The sequence below is a fragment of the Ascaphus truei genome, chromosome 4 (assembly GCF_040206685.1).
Source record: "Ascaphus truei isolate aAscTru1 chromosome 4, aAscTru1.hap1, whole genome shotgun sequence".
NCBI lineage: Eukaryota > Metazoa > Chordata > Amphibia > Anura > Ascaphidae > Ascaphus > Ascaphus truei.
In genome coordinates this window covers 83957536-83970531 of record NC_134486.1, presented here as the reverse complement: position 1 = coordinate 83970531, position 12996 = coordinate 83957536, and the positions used below count along the sequence as shown (strand labels likewise).

Genomic DNA, 12996 nt, shown 5'->3' with positions numbered 1-12996 from the left:
GCTTACGGTTATATAAATATGTACAATGGAACTGGCTGTAATGTAAAAATCTACACTATATAAACTAATAAGGTGATAAATTGCAAATAATATCAAACACAAATAATAATATTAAAGCCTGTAAACCATAAGAATTAATAACAAGGGTAATACAATATATATGTTATCCAAACAAGGGAAAGAGTGTAAAAAACAGTCCTCAAAAAAAGTCCAATTTGATGATGTGGGTCCTGGTGTAGAGGGTCTCCGGCTGCTCTCAAAGTGGACAAACCACATCCACAGGGAATCTAAAAGAAAAAAGGAAGAGAGAGCGCACGCCCATAGCGTAAAATAGTAAATTTAATGAGGGGGAGGAGGGGGAAGGGGATAAGAAATGCACTCACAAAAGTACAATAAAATCAAGCATTGCGTGATATAATCACCACCATCCGGTAAGTATCTGCAGCGTCTCGGGGTAATTCCGGTCTTGCAGTATCAGGATAAACGTCCCAATAAATGTCCAGGGCAGCTATCCTCTGTAGAAATGTAATAGAGTCCGGGAAAGTGGCTCCGTGTAATACAAGCCTCTGCAGCAATCGCGCGGATCAGTCAATTCCAGCGCGCGGTGATGACGTCAGTGTCAATGCGTCTGACGTAATGACGCTCCCTGACGCGTTTCGTCACTCACGGGTGACTTTCTCAAAGGGAAGTAAGGAGAAGGGGAAGGTCCGGTATTAATATACCCGATCCAATGATCTTAATGGCTTAGAACGTCCCCCTCTCAGCTGAAAAGGTGCTTGGTGTAACTAGATGTAATTAGCAATGCCCGAAATACATATTAAAACCATAGAGTTGAATGGAGATGGACTATAGAGATAAACATAGAAATTGAATAAAGAAAAAATAAAACAAATGGAACCGCCACTAGTGCATATAAAGAGAATAAACCTCTCATCAAACATGACAATAATTAAACAAATGATAAATAGTACTCACGAAGCCGTTAAAAAATACAAAATATGTATACATACAAATGTCTAACAATCACTCAACCAATCAGGTATGTGAAGCTCTATGGATCCAAAGGGGAAGAACCCCCCTTGTACTAATTTATAATAAACAATCTTACCAGTACCATTCATCAGAGCCATAACCTGTTACAAAAAACATAAATGTACAATTTAAACAGTTAAAACAATTAAAAACAACACAGTAAGAAAACCGTAGTAGCCAAATATTGAATCCTTTACAATGGATAATTACCATATTCATCTAGGTCCTGTAATTAAACAGACATATAGAATTATGGAGTCTATAAGCCACGAACAAAGGAGGTCTCAGGAGGACATAACAACTCATGTGAATAAACTGAATGTTATATAGTGTTAGTGAATCAGTGTATTAATGTGAATAAATGATCAATTATAAATATATTACTTCAATTAAATATATTTATAATTGATCATTTATTCACATTAATACACTGATTCACTATTGGTTCAATATTTGGCTACTACGGTTTTCTTACTGTGTTGTTTTTAATTGTTTTAACTGTTTAAATTGTACATTTATGTTTTTTGTAACAGGTTATGGCTCTGATGAATGGTACTGGTAAGATTGTTTATTATAAATTAGTACAAGGGGGGTTCCTCCCCTTTGGATCCATAGAGCTTCACATACCTGATTGGTTGAGTGATTGTTAGACATTTGTATGTATACATATTTTGTATTTTTTAACGGCTTCGTGAGTACTATTTATCATTTGTTTAATTATTGTCATGTTTGATGAGAGGTTTATTCTCTCTATGCACTAGTGGCGGTTCCATTTGTTTTATTTTATTTTTTCTTTATTCAATTTCTATGTTTATCTCTATAGTCCATCTCCATTCAACTCTATGGTTTTAATATGTATTTCGGGCATTGCTAATTACATCTAGTTACACCAAGCACCTTTTCAGCTGAGAGGGGGACGTTCTAAGCCATTAAGATCATTGGATCGGGTATATTAATACCGGACCTTCCCCTTCTCCTTACTTCCCTTTGAGAAAGTCACCCGTGAGTGACGAAACGCGTCAGGGAGCGTCATTACATCAGACGCATTGACACTGACGTCATCACCGCGCGCTGGAATTGACTGATCCGCGCGATTGCTGCAGAGGCTTGTATTACACGGAGCCACTTTCCAGGACTCTATTACATTTCTACAGAGGATACCTGCCCTGGACATTTATTGGGACGTTTATCCTGATACTGCAAGACCGGAATTACCCCGAGACGCTGCAGATATTTACCGGATGGTGGTGATTATATCACGCAATGCTTGATTTTATTGTACTTTTGTGAGTGCATTTCTTATCCACTTCCCCCTCCTCCCCCTCATTAAATTTACTATTTTACGCTATGGGCGTGCGCTCTCTCTTCCTTTTTTCTTATATATATATATATATATATATATATATATACTGTGTGTGTGTGTGTGTGTACAAGTGTTATAAGTATGTTGTATATATTGTATATTTCCATTTAAATGGTTTGGATTTTACTATAAGTGATACTATCTTTTTTCAGTAGCGATTTGTCAAGTGGATTTTGTTTTAAAGAGTGTTCCGTTAATTTAGCAATCACACTGAATTTTACTCATGAATTACATTTGCCAATTTACTATATATCCATCTAGCTGCTGGAAAGTCCCTATCTTGCCTTGTCTGAGTTTGTCCAAGTGAAATTAGGCAACGCAAATAATAATGCTCTTTTGCCTATTTGGATACAACTCTGGAAAGTCACCTGCTGTCAATAACAGAGTCCCACGGTGCTAAAAGGTCATCGTAATCCTGCATCAATCCAACGTTACTGTCCCGATGGGCTGATTACAGTATCTTGGCATTAGTTACTTGTTTTAGGACTGCATGCATAATTCTACCATTAACACCTAAGGGAGGATGCTTGGTGCTCTGTGTACACTCAAAGATGTTGTTAGCGTTTAGGATTCTATTCAGGTGTATATATATATATATTTTAAATAATATAATCTAGCATCTGTAGAAAATGAAATGCATTGTATCTGAATCTACATGCAACAGGTTACAGGGTGATTGTGATGAAAGCTTTCAAATTTCATAACTTCTAGTAGATACTGTCATCAGATTTGACACTAGGGCATGCAAAATGTTTGCTACATTATGATGAAAGTGTGAAATAGTAGCTATTTCAGTTTTGCATTCCTCTGTGTCATGTTGTGGCCATTGAAATATGACACAGGATTTGTGAAAGTGACTATGAATATATAGTCCATAGGAATACTACAAATATTGAAAGTTTTTTTTAATATTATCTTGGTGCATTTGAACATGGTCCTTAGACGCTCTTAGAAACAATACCCAAGTTACAGCAAAGGCGGCCCCCTAAGAGTCTTCCAACTAGGCTTCACTTTAACTGCTCTGGTCCACTATGCCAGCGTGGACAGGGTTAACATCATGAGGAAAGCCAGACACAACTTCAAAGACCTGTATATTATCAGCACCTCCCCCCTGCATCTCTGCTTTGTGGTCTGTTTGCTACTCAACTGTTTTCAGATGCTTTTCGAAACAACACCTGAGATTCAGCAAAGGCAGCAACCAAAGGGTGTTAGACGTTTACTGCTGTTTGCTGATGCTAAAGCTACTCTGTTAATGATCCTAAGTTAAAATATTTCAGATGTATATTGAAGCATTTCCATCTTCAACACACATTATCTGCTCCCACAGCTTTAACTTCGCACAATCCCACTTACTGCTTCCCCAACACCAACTCCTTCAATTAACAAGCAGCTATCCAACAAACACACCAAACTTCTCCTCCCCCTGTGCCTTATGTTTCCACTTACCCTTCCTTCTAGTTATAACGCATTGGGGCAGGGCCCTCCTTACCTACTGTAACAATGTGTTATTTTTTTTATATTTTATTGTTTTCATCCTCCAACCCTATTGTACAGCGCTACAGTATATGTTTGCATGTTATACATAAATGATAATAATGATCACCGCCTCCATGGATCCATTTTATTTATTTTTTTGTATCCCAAAAGGGACCGAACCACCACTGTTGTAAACGTTGAAGGAGATGCTCTTGGAGCCGGAATTCTTCATCACCTCAACCAAAAGGAAATGGCGAAGAACCAGCAGGAGCTGAATGATGTTTATGTTGAGGGTGTGCCAAACTGCAAGTCAGAAGAGGAAACCTCTCCCCTTGTAACACACAGGGACCAGACGTCAAACCCTCCCAGTATAACTATGCCCGAATCAAAGGAATCTGTACTGTGAAGTTACTTTAAGACTGCTAGTCATCCTTAAGACCGGCATTTGTTCACTGCCATTATGAGCCACTATAGAGTTTATTATAGTGACTCTTAACCATATCCTCCAGAGAGCCCCAGCAAACTCAAGCTGTGTGGAAAACCAATGCATTTGGCAAACAAGCTTGATTTTGCTCACTATACATATTATTAATTTAGTTTATATTGTGGCAATATATTGCAGAGAGCATTAGTATACACCAGACAAAAGACAATACTAAATATAATGACACGTGTATAATTACAAGGTGCCTAGATAAGGACCTTGCACATTCATTTATATCTCAAGTGTGATCCTACTGTGGTTCCTTGAAGATATGGTTAGGAAGCAATGTTTTGTAAGGACAAAGGAATGTGGTCTGCCTGCTTTTGTTTACCAGTTTAAATTGTGTTATAAACATTCTGCATTCCTATCTGTCCCAGAACATCTGTATTCTATATGTTTTGTGTTGCTAATTCAAAGTATAAATGCACATCTGTCGGACGGTATTGGTAAAATTTGATACAATACCATTTGGACACAAATAAACCTGCGAAACAGCAAAAAATGTCAAGGCAAAAAATGTGATGTTAATCCAGAAGAAAAATTGCTCATACAAAGTAATGCAATAACGAATTCAAGAAACGAATCATTTCAGTGAAATAGACAAAAGTAATTTCCCTTTCATTGTGTGTGTGTGTTTTATTTCAGACACGAAAAAAAATGTCTGCATTGTACAACTTCAGTCATCAGCATGTCACATACTTCTATGAGCTAGAAGAACAGACTGCTCAGGATAATAGTGAAATGGTATAGGGGATGCTCCACTAGTGAGATAAATAATCAAAGATAGCACATCAAGAGAGGGGAACAAGAACCCAAGTAAATCTCTAATAGTGCGCACACCAAGGGTAAACGTGTGTTATGATGAATGAAAGTGCTTAATACTTGAAATCATGAATGGGTGAGGTCACCCTTGAAAAAGTTCCTGCTTGGAACAAAACGATTGTTCTGGGATTTTTGGAGTGAAGTCAGACACAGGGAGGGTGGAACTGAGGGTTGGAGAGGCTGTCTGTGCTCTGAATGCTGCATACTATCAGGGCAGTGTCTGACTACCATAGTGGAGGATTTAAAGGCAGCTTGCTCTGGCTTATGAGTGCAACTTGGGGTACAAGTCCAGTACATGATTTCTTTATGATAAGAGCCGTGGCACACTATATACAGCTAGCACTAATGTACTATATCAGTGGTTCCCAAACTTTTTCGGTTCATAGCTCCCCAAGGCGATCAGGATTTTTCCGCGGCGCCCAAAGTAAAAACAAAGTTGTATATACATACCTAATAGTTGCAGTGCGCAGTTGGTGTCTCTCTCAGGCACACACTCTCTCAGACACACACTCTCACTCTCTCAGACACACTCTCAATCTCTCAGACACACTCTCAATCTCTCAGACACACTCAAACGCTCTCACTTTCTCAGACACACTCACTCTCTGACACACACTCAGACACACACACACACACACACTTAGACACAGACACACACTCACTCTCAGACACACTCTCTCACATTCAGACACACTCACTCTCTCAGACACACTCACTCTCTCAGAAACACTCTCTCAGATACACTCTCACTCTCTCAGACACACGAAAGAGGAAAGGCAGGAGATCCGTGCAGGCGGCTCCCTGCACACAGTCACTGATACACACACACACACACACAGTCACTGATACACACACACACACAGTCACTGATATACACACACACACACAAACAGTCACTGATATACACACACACACACAAACAGTCACTGATACACACACACACACACAAACAGTCACTGATACACACACACGCAGTGGAGAGCAGAGGCAGCAACGGATGTGAGTGACTGGGGGGTGGGGAGGGAAGGCAGGAGATCAGTGCAGGCAGCTCCTTGCACACAGTCACTGATACACACACACGAGAGCAGAGGCAGCGACGGATGTGAGTTAATTGGGGGGGGGAAGGCAGGAGATCCATGCAGGCGGCTCCTTGCCTCCCCCTGCACCCACCGCCAGGACAGGCAAATGTACAAATTCCCCCCATACCTTCTCCTATCACCCGGGGCAGAAGGGGACGGGACACCGCGCAACCACCAGCAGACAGAGGAGCCAGGAGCGGGAAGGCAGACACACACTCACCATGTGCTCTGCACAAAGCGGAAGCCCTGCCCCCGGCTTCCTCTGACCTGCAGCCAATCCCCTGCGGCCCTGGCCGGCATTAAGGAGGGATGGTCGGGAGGGGAGGGATAATCGGAGGGATGGTGGGGAGGATAATCGCGGTGCCCCTCTAGGCAAGCCAGGGCGCCGCAGCGCACAGATTGGGAACCACTGCTATATATTATTCACTCCTCGGATGGGTAGGATTCCACTGCAATACGTTTTGGACAGTGATCTGTATTAATTGCAGAGTCCAGATATCCTGAGACTTTGGGGCTTTTTTGTGGCTGTATGCAATGCACATACTGCAGCACTGTGGTTTTCCACAGATGTACAGCACTTATATTTTTGCCCCCATGTTGTAGCTAATAAGCTGCATCTCTAACAGCACCGGTACATTCTGAGATGTTTCCTGTTGAGGTATCTGTATAGAATATATCTCTGTCTTTAATCACTTTAGAATTGTCAGCATTTGGTTAGTAATTCCCACCAGTTCAGCTATTTCAGCTTACCTTGGATCTGATTACCTATCAGACCTGTTAACAGCATTCCCCCCCACCCCCCCTCCCCTAGTTTTAAACCATTATTTTAATTGTTGCTTTATTTTTAATTTTATTAATTAAAGGTTAAGTATTAAGCACCTTCATTCATCGCACACCCTTGGTGTGCGCGCTAGTAGAGATTTACTTGGGTTCTTGTTCCCCTCTCTTGATGCACATACTTCTATGTACTAAGTTAATCATTACTATTATATTACAGTACTTGCTGTGTATAAAAAGTTGTCCTGTGCATTCTGAAAGTTATGTACATTTACAAAGTACAGTAGCAACTAAATTTGACACCTTTTTGGTCTCAGGCAACTTCTGAATCCAACTGCATGTCCCATTGTCCTTCACTATCTATTCTGAAGCATGAATTCTGAAACTAAAAACGAATCTTTGTTAGGCTATTTAACGTGAAGTTAACCTAAATTAATATAATGTTAATAGCAATGCTTATCCACTAAAGTGAATAATGTGACATTAACCCAGTTTTACTCATTTAAATAGGATAGGCTTCACGGACCTTAGTGATAATTAGATGCAAACGAGGTGTTTGACCTAACATCACCTATCCACTAACGTCCGTACGTGTACGCAGGGACTTCACGTTATGTTAGTTAAGTCATATTGAAACTTGGTGTTGCTCCCATCCAGACCTTGAAATAAGGTTTTTTGAGGAGAGGAAAGCAAGAAAGAGAGACATGACACTATTTCAGAGTCTGAATGGGAGTAACATTAAGTCAGTCTTTACGTTACGTTACTAGCAGATCACGCAATATTGTGCTACAATAAAGTGACGATAGGCCTATGATAATGAGACATACAGCAGTCTTTGTTTTTGCATATAATAGCTTTGTGGATACACCTTAATTTCAGGGGAAATAACGCCAGCTACTGTTTTAGGTAACGTCACTTTATTGTCCCTGATTTAAGTTTAAAGCATATAGCCCTTTGTGTTTCCATTTTAGCACTGAGATACAGTTATGGATGTCTTGATCTTCACAACTTGCACCCATGTATTTGTATCTCAACCCAGCATCGAAACTTTGGCTTGTTTCCATATCTGTTCTTTCATATAATGCATTCACTCTACAAAGCTCCAATGTTAATGGAAGTAGAACATGGCGTAATGTATGTATGCTGAGAAACTTATAAAATCGGCTGACTCTGGCATAATGAAGGATATTGATTCCACGTAACTTTAGTTTTCCACTTAAATTCTTCCCAGTGTTGGTATAGCTTTATTAATAAATCTGGGAGTCTGTTGCCGTACATTAAAACTGTAATTAAACATAATTTCCCCTTCTGTCAAAGTGAGCAAGTAGTCTTGTGCTTTTGGGCACAATAGTGCATTAGTTAATAATCACATGAAGCTATTGTTTACAATATAAAAATAGTAGAGAAAAGCATGGGTAATTTTTGTATTATAGAAAAACTGGAGTAGCATTTTGCTACACCCATTCATCGTAAGTGTTACATGGATCCAGCTTAAAACTGTGGTGTAGTACTGTATATAGCTAATTTTCCATTTATCTTACTTTTCCATTTAAGAAGCACTAATACCTCCAGTATGCCTTACTTGTCAGCTAATTTTTCGGGGATCTTGTAAATGAAAACAACTTGCTTGCCCGTGTTAGTTATTTCTGTGTATGTGCACTAGTCACTTGGTGCCTCTAACTTACGTCTTTCAACAAATACATATTCATTTTGTAATATGTAATAAAACGTGCAGCTAATGTGTTTGAATTGTGTAGTGTATTGATTGCTTCTCCTTTATATTGTTCACAGCCGTTGCATCTGTAGAATAAAGGGGTAGTAGACTATACGTGTGAAGAGCCAGAAAAATGAGCCATGAATCAAGTGACATTATCTTATCTTTCTCCTTTTTGCATCTGCATCAAAAGTAAAAAGCTTGTTAATGAAGTTTCTTGGATTGGATGAAGGTCTGTTATCCAAAGAGACTTATTCCAACACGGACCTGTTATTTCTTTTTTTTATGCAGATGGCATAAAAAAAAAGTGGTTGCCATGTAAGAGAAACGGATACATATTATTACACTTTGTGTAGTGCATATACCCTCCATCCTGGCGCGATGTGTGAACTGTGGATTCAGCGATGTTCAGGCAATGGGGGGGCGTGACCGTGATGTCACGTGAGCGGTTCACAACTCATTGGCTGAAACACTTACGTGACGCGGCCGTCACTTGAAAAGACAAAGGGCCTCAGGCAGAGAGCAGCGCTATGAACAATCTTGCCATTTTCCGGTGAAAATCTCGCTAAAAACAGGCGAAAATGGCGAGTTTGGAAAAAAAGCGCCATTTTTTTTTTCCCAATTGAAAATCTCGCCGCGCGGCTGGCGAGAAACTACATCTCGCCAGTCTGAAAAATATCCAAATTCAGAAAGGCGCGCTCGCCATGTAGCGGCTGTTTTTGGCGCGATTTTCGTCAATTTTCGCCGCCAACTAAAGTTGGCAAGAAGCCGGCTATAGGGAAGAAAAAAAAATGCGCGATTTTTTTTTTTCTCTCCCTTTCAGCTGCGCGAATCTCCTCCTTTACAATTCTCCACATGCAGTAATGCTAAAAATAGCGGATTTTGCCCATTTCTGCATATGGAAAATAAAACTCTCCATTAAAGCTACTTTTTCTGAAACTCTCCAATTTTTAAATTCGCTGCTCTCTGCATAGGCCCCAAAATGTTTTGTCTTTTCAAAACATGTTTGCGCCATCATGCTCCTTTGTGCGCGTGCACTAGGGGAGCTCTTGTAGGGATTCATAAGTATATCCTTGTCGCGCTCGCGCAAGCAACAACTCAAGGAGTATAATCGCGGCCTTAGAGAAGGAAAGTGATCAGACAGTTCAAAGTTATATTAAATGTCTTCTTTAAATCACACAGATCAATGGTTTTCACTGTGTCCCATATAACCTTGGAGTATTGTGGGATGATTACTGGGTTTCCATGTAAAAAAAATGTGGTAATGGAACATTTTATTCTTTCACTCAATAATTCTATTTTTGACATATTTGTTATTTACTATTTAAGAAGGTTATTCATTGTTGCAATGTAATGTTATCAATGCTGTTGCCTTATTTAAAAGTGAAAGCCTTACCACAGCACTGGTGTTTCTATGTAAGCAGAATAAGATGACTGGGGTTCAACTTAAGGCTACACGTATAGTACCGGCGACGGTGACGCAACCGCGTGACGGCAGCTGTCACCATTGTAATAGCGATTCCTGCTTATAGTGCAGGAGACGAGAGGGCGACCGGGGGGCGTGGTGAAGGCGTGGACGTGAGCGGTTCGCCCTCATTGGCTGAACCACTCAAGTGCTGCCGACGTCACGTCGCAATTGCCGAAAACATAAAAGTCCTTTGACTACCGGCCATCGTGACCGCTCCTTTGCTCTGCAGCGCCGCCCACTATGGGGACCGGCAACGGACTGCATGTACTTGCTACGGTGCTGCGCAACGTCGCAGTCACCAGCACTATAAGCGCAGCCTGAGACACATTTGTGACGGGATTCCACAGTTCTTACAAGGATGAAAACCACTGATTTAGAGCCTTGTGACGATTTGAACACTTCCTTTGTCTGCCTCGTTTTCTTTATAGTTGCAAGTGAGCAAGGGGGTTTTCATTTGTAAAATCAGTCAACTCAAAGCTGTTTGTGATTTTAGGTTTGTTTTCCTTTTTTGGGGGTTTTAATAAAATACATTCAGATGTGTAGCATTTGAAGGTTGGATTTACATGCAGGTTGTATAATTTTGTGAGCTGTTAGTACAGCGTCTGTTTCTGATAAACATCATGCATTAGGTCAAACACAAAGAGTAAACATTCTTAAAGGAGCAGTTCCCCCTACTCTGTTTTTTGCCCCCAGTCCTCTTTTTTTTACATGTATAAGAAATAGGGGAACTCCAGAGCTGAACCAGATTAATTTTAGCTCTGGTGACCCCCTGGTTCCTGAGATAACAGGGAAAATGCCGCCGGTACGGCCCCCCACCAGGGAAAACAAATTAGAGGTTTGAATCATGTGGGCCAATAAGGCCGAGGCCCCGCTGCATCCGACAGCGCGCCCGCACTGCATACAGGAGGCGCGTGGAGGGGCACTTCACCGCTATCTGCGGTCCGTAGGGAGCATTTTTTAAGGTGTGGAGAGGGCGTGGCCAAAATGGGTCGGGAGGGCGCGCCCATTGAGCACCAGGGAGAAGGGTGGAGGAGGTTGTGAGTCCGCAGGAGAGGGGGGGGTGGTGGGTTCGGGAGAGGGGGGGGGAGTGATACACTGGGCAGATAGATCGGGTGCTGTAAAGTGTGTCCCCCCCGTGCGTGTGTGTGTGTGTGAAAGAGGAGGGGGAGATACACTGGGGCTGTGCGAAAAAACACGCACATATATACACACTCCCCCCCCGTACAGCCTCCGGTGCTGATAGGCTCACCAGCGCACCACGTGACGCATCACCGCTCGGGATCACAATCCTCTTGCATCCCCTGCCGGCTGACGCGTCACAGTGCGTAGTGAGCCTGGCAGTGAGGAGGGACTGGGGCCGACTCGGGAGGAAGTCATGAGCAGGTGAGTGATGCGCACGCGGCCGCGCACGCAGTCGGATGCAGCGGGACCGCAGCCTTAGAAGCTGCAACATCATCTCTCGGCTTACACTGGTCCATGTGACTGAAGGGAATTAAAACCTCCATGATGTAGCGGTGGCACCTCGTACGGTATGTCTCTAGGGAACCAGGAGCTGAAATTAACACAGTTCAGTTTCGGAGACCTCTGGCTTCCAAAACATGTACAAAACAAAAAGTGTGCTCATTTGTATGTCATTACCCAGAATCCTTGTCTGTGACAATGGGGTCAATGAAGTCGGTTTGCAGGACCTGTGGAAAACATGCAGATACACTCATGGGTTCTCTTCCTTTTCTCTACATGCTGGGGGACTTTTTGCATATATATTTGAGCACACATTTAATTGAGGATATTACTCATAATAATAATCATACTACTTGAAATGATGGATCCACTTGGCTATATATATGCAGACATAATATGTGTAGTGGTGTTATTTTTTTGTTGGTATATGTTGCCTTGAACTCGTATTGTATGTTATGCTTATGTTGGCTATTAGCCCTATTATCCACCTTTGGATAGTAGGGTTTACAGCTAGTACTGTAAATAGGGGGTTAGGTTTGTTGGGGATGTGGGGTAGAGAGGGTGTGTTATGGGGTAGGTGCTCCAGAAAGGGAGGTTAGGTCATCCAGGGGGATGGTAAACCCCTTGTATGCTTTAGTGCAGGCCTGCCCAACTCCAGTCCTCGTGGGCCGCAAACAGGCCAGGTTTTCAGGATATCGCTACTTCAGCACAGCTGGCTCAATTCATGGCTCAGTCATACTGAGCCACTAATTGAGCCAGCTGTGCTTAAGTAGGGGTATCCTGACAACTTGGCCTGTTTGCGGCCCTCGAGGACTGGAGTTGTGCAGGCCTGCTTTAGTGGCTGTACCACTATGACATACAATGGGTAGTATAGGGTAGGTAGGGTATTTCTATTAACCCCTTGTTTACCTTAATGACCATGATGGCATGCATATTTCATACCCTTATGGCCACTATGGCTTCCAAAGTGTTAATTATTTGTAATTGTATTTCAATATATACAGTACCTGACATATTCCTTACCCGGTGTGTCCTTATCCATACATTAGCTGGTTAACAAAACATTAGCCATGTGCAAATTAGGGATCTTTGGGCCCCTGTTTTTGCGTATACTTAGCTTTGTGGATCACCGTTAATGTCAAGGAAGGTAACGCCCATTACCTATTTAGGTACTGACACGTTAGTTTCCCTGATTTAACCGAGCTTTGTCGATCTTCCATTCAGTGTACAACATTATTTGATACTATTTTTAATTTGAAAACATTATTTTCACCACTGAAACACTTTTTCAAGGTTCAAGCACTTGCAAATAATTTAGCC

General features: G+C 41.7%; 1 protein-coding gene across 4 annotated transcripts in view; it reads left to right on the top strand.

Moving 5' to 3' along the window:
* SLC1A4 (solute carrier family 1 member 4) overlaps nucleotides 1-10777 on the top strand; it is a 78318-nt gene extending 67541 nt beyond the window's left edge. For all 4 annotated transcript variants that reach the window (XM_075596115.1, XM_075596118.1, XM_075596117.1 and 1 more), the window contains one exon: nucleotides 4043-10777. In XM_075596115.1, the coding sequence (XP_075452230.1) occupies nucleotides 4043-4277 (235 nt within the window). In that variant the 3' untranslated portion in view covers nucleotides 4278-10777. The remainder of the gene's footprint in view (nucleotides 1-4042) is intronic.
* The last annotated feature ends 2219 nt before the right edge of the window (nucleotides 10778-12996 follow it).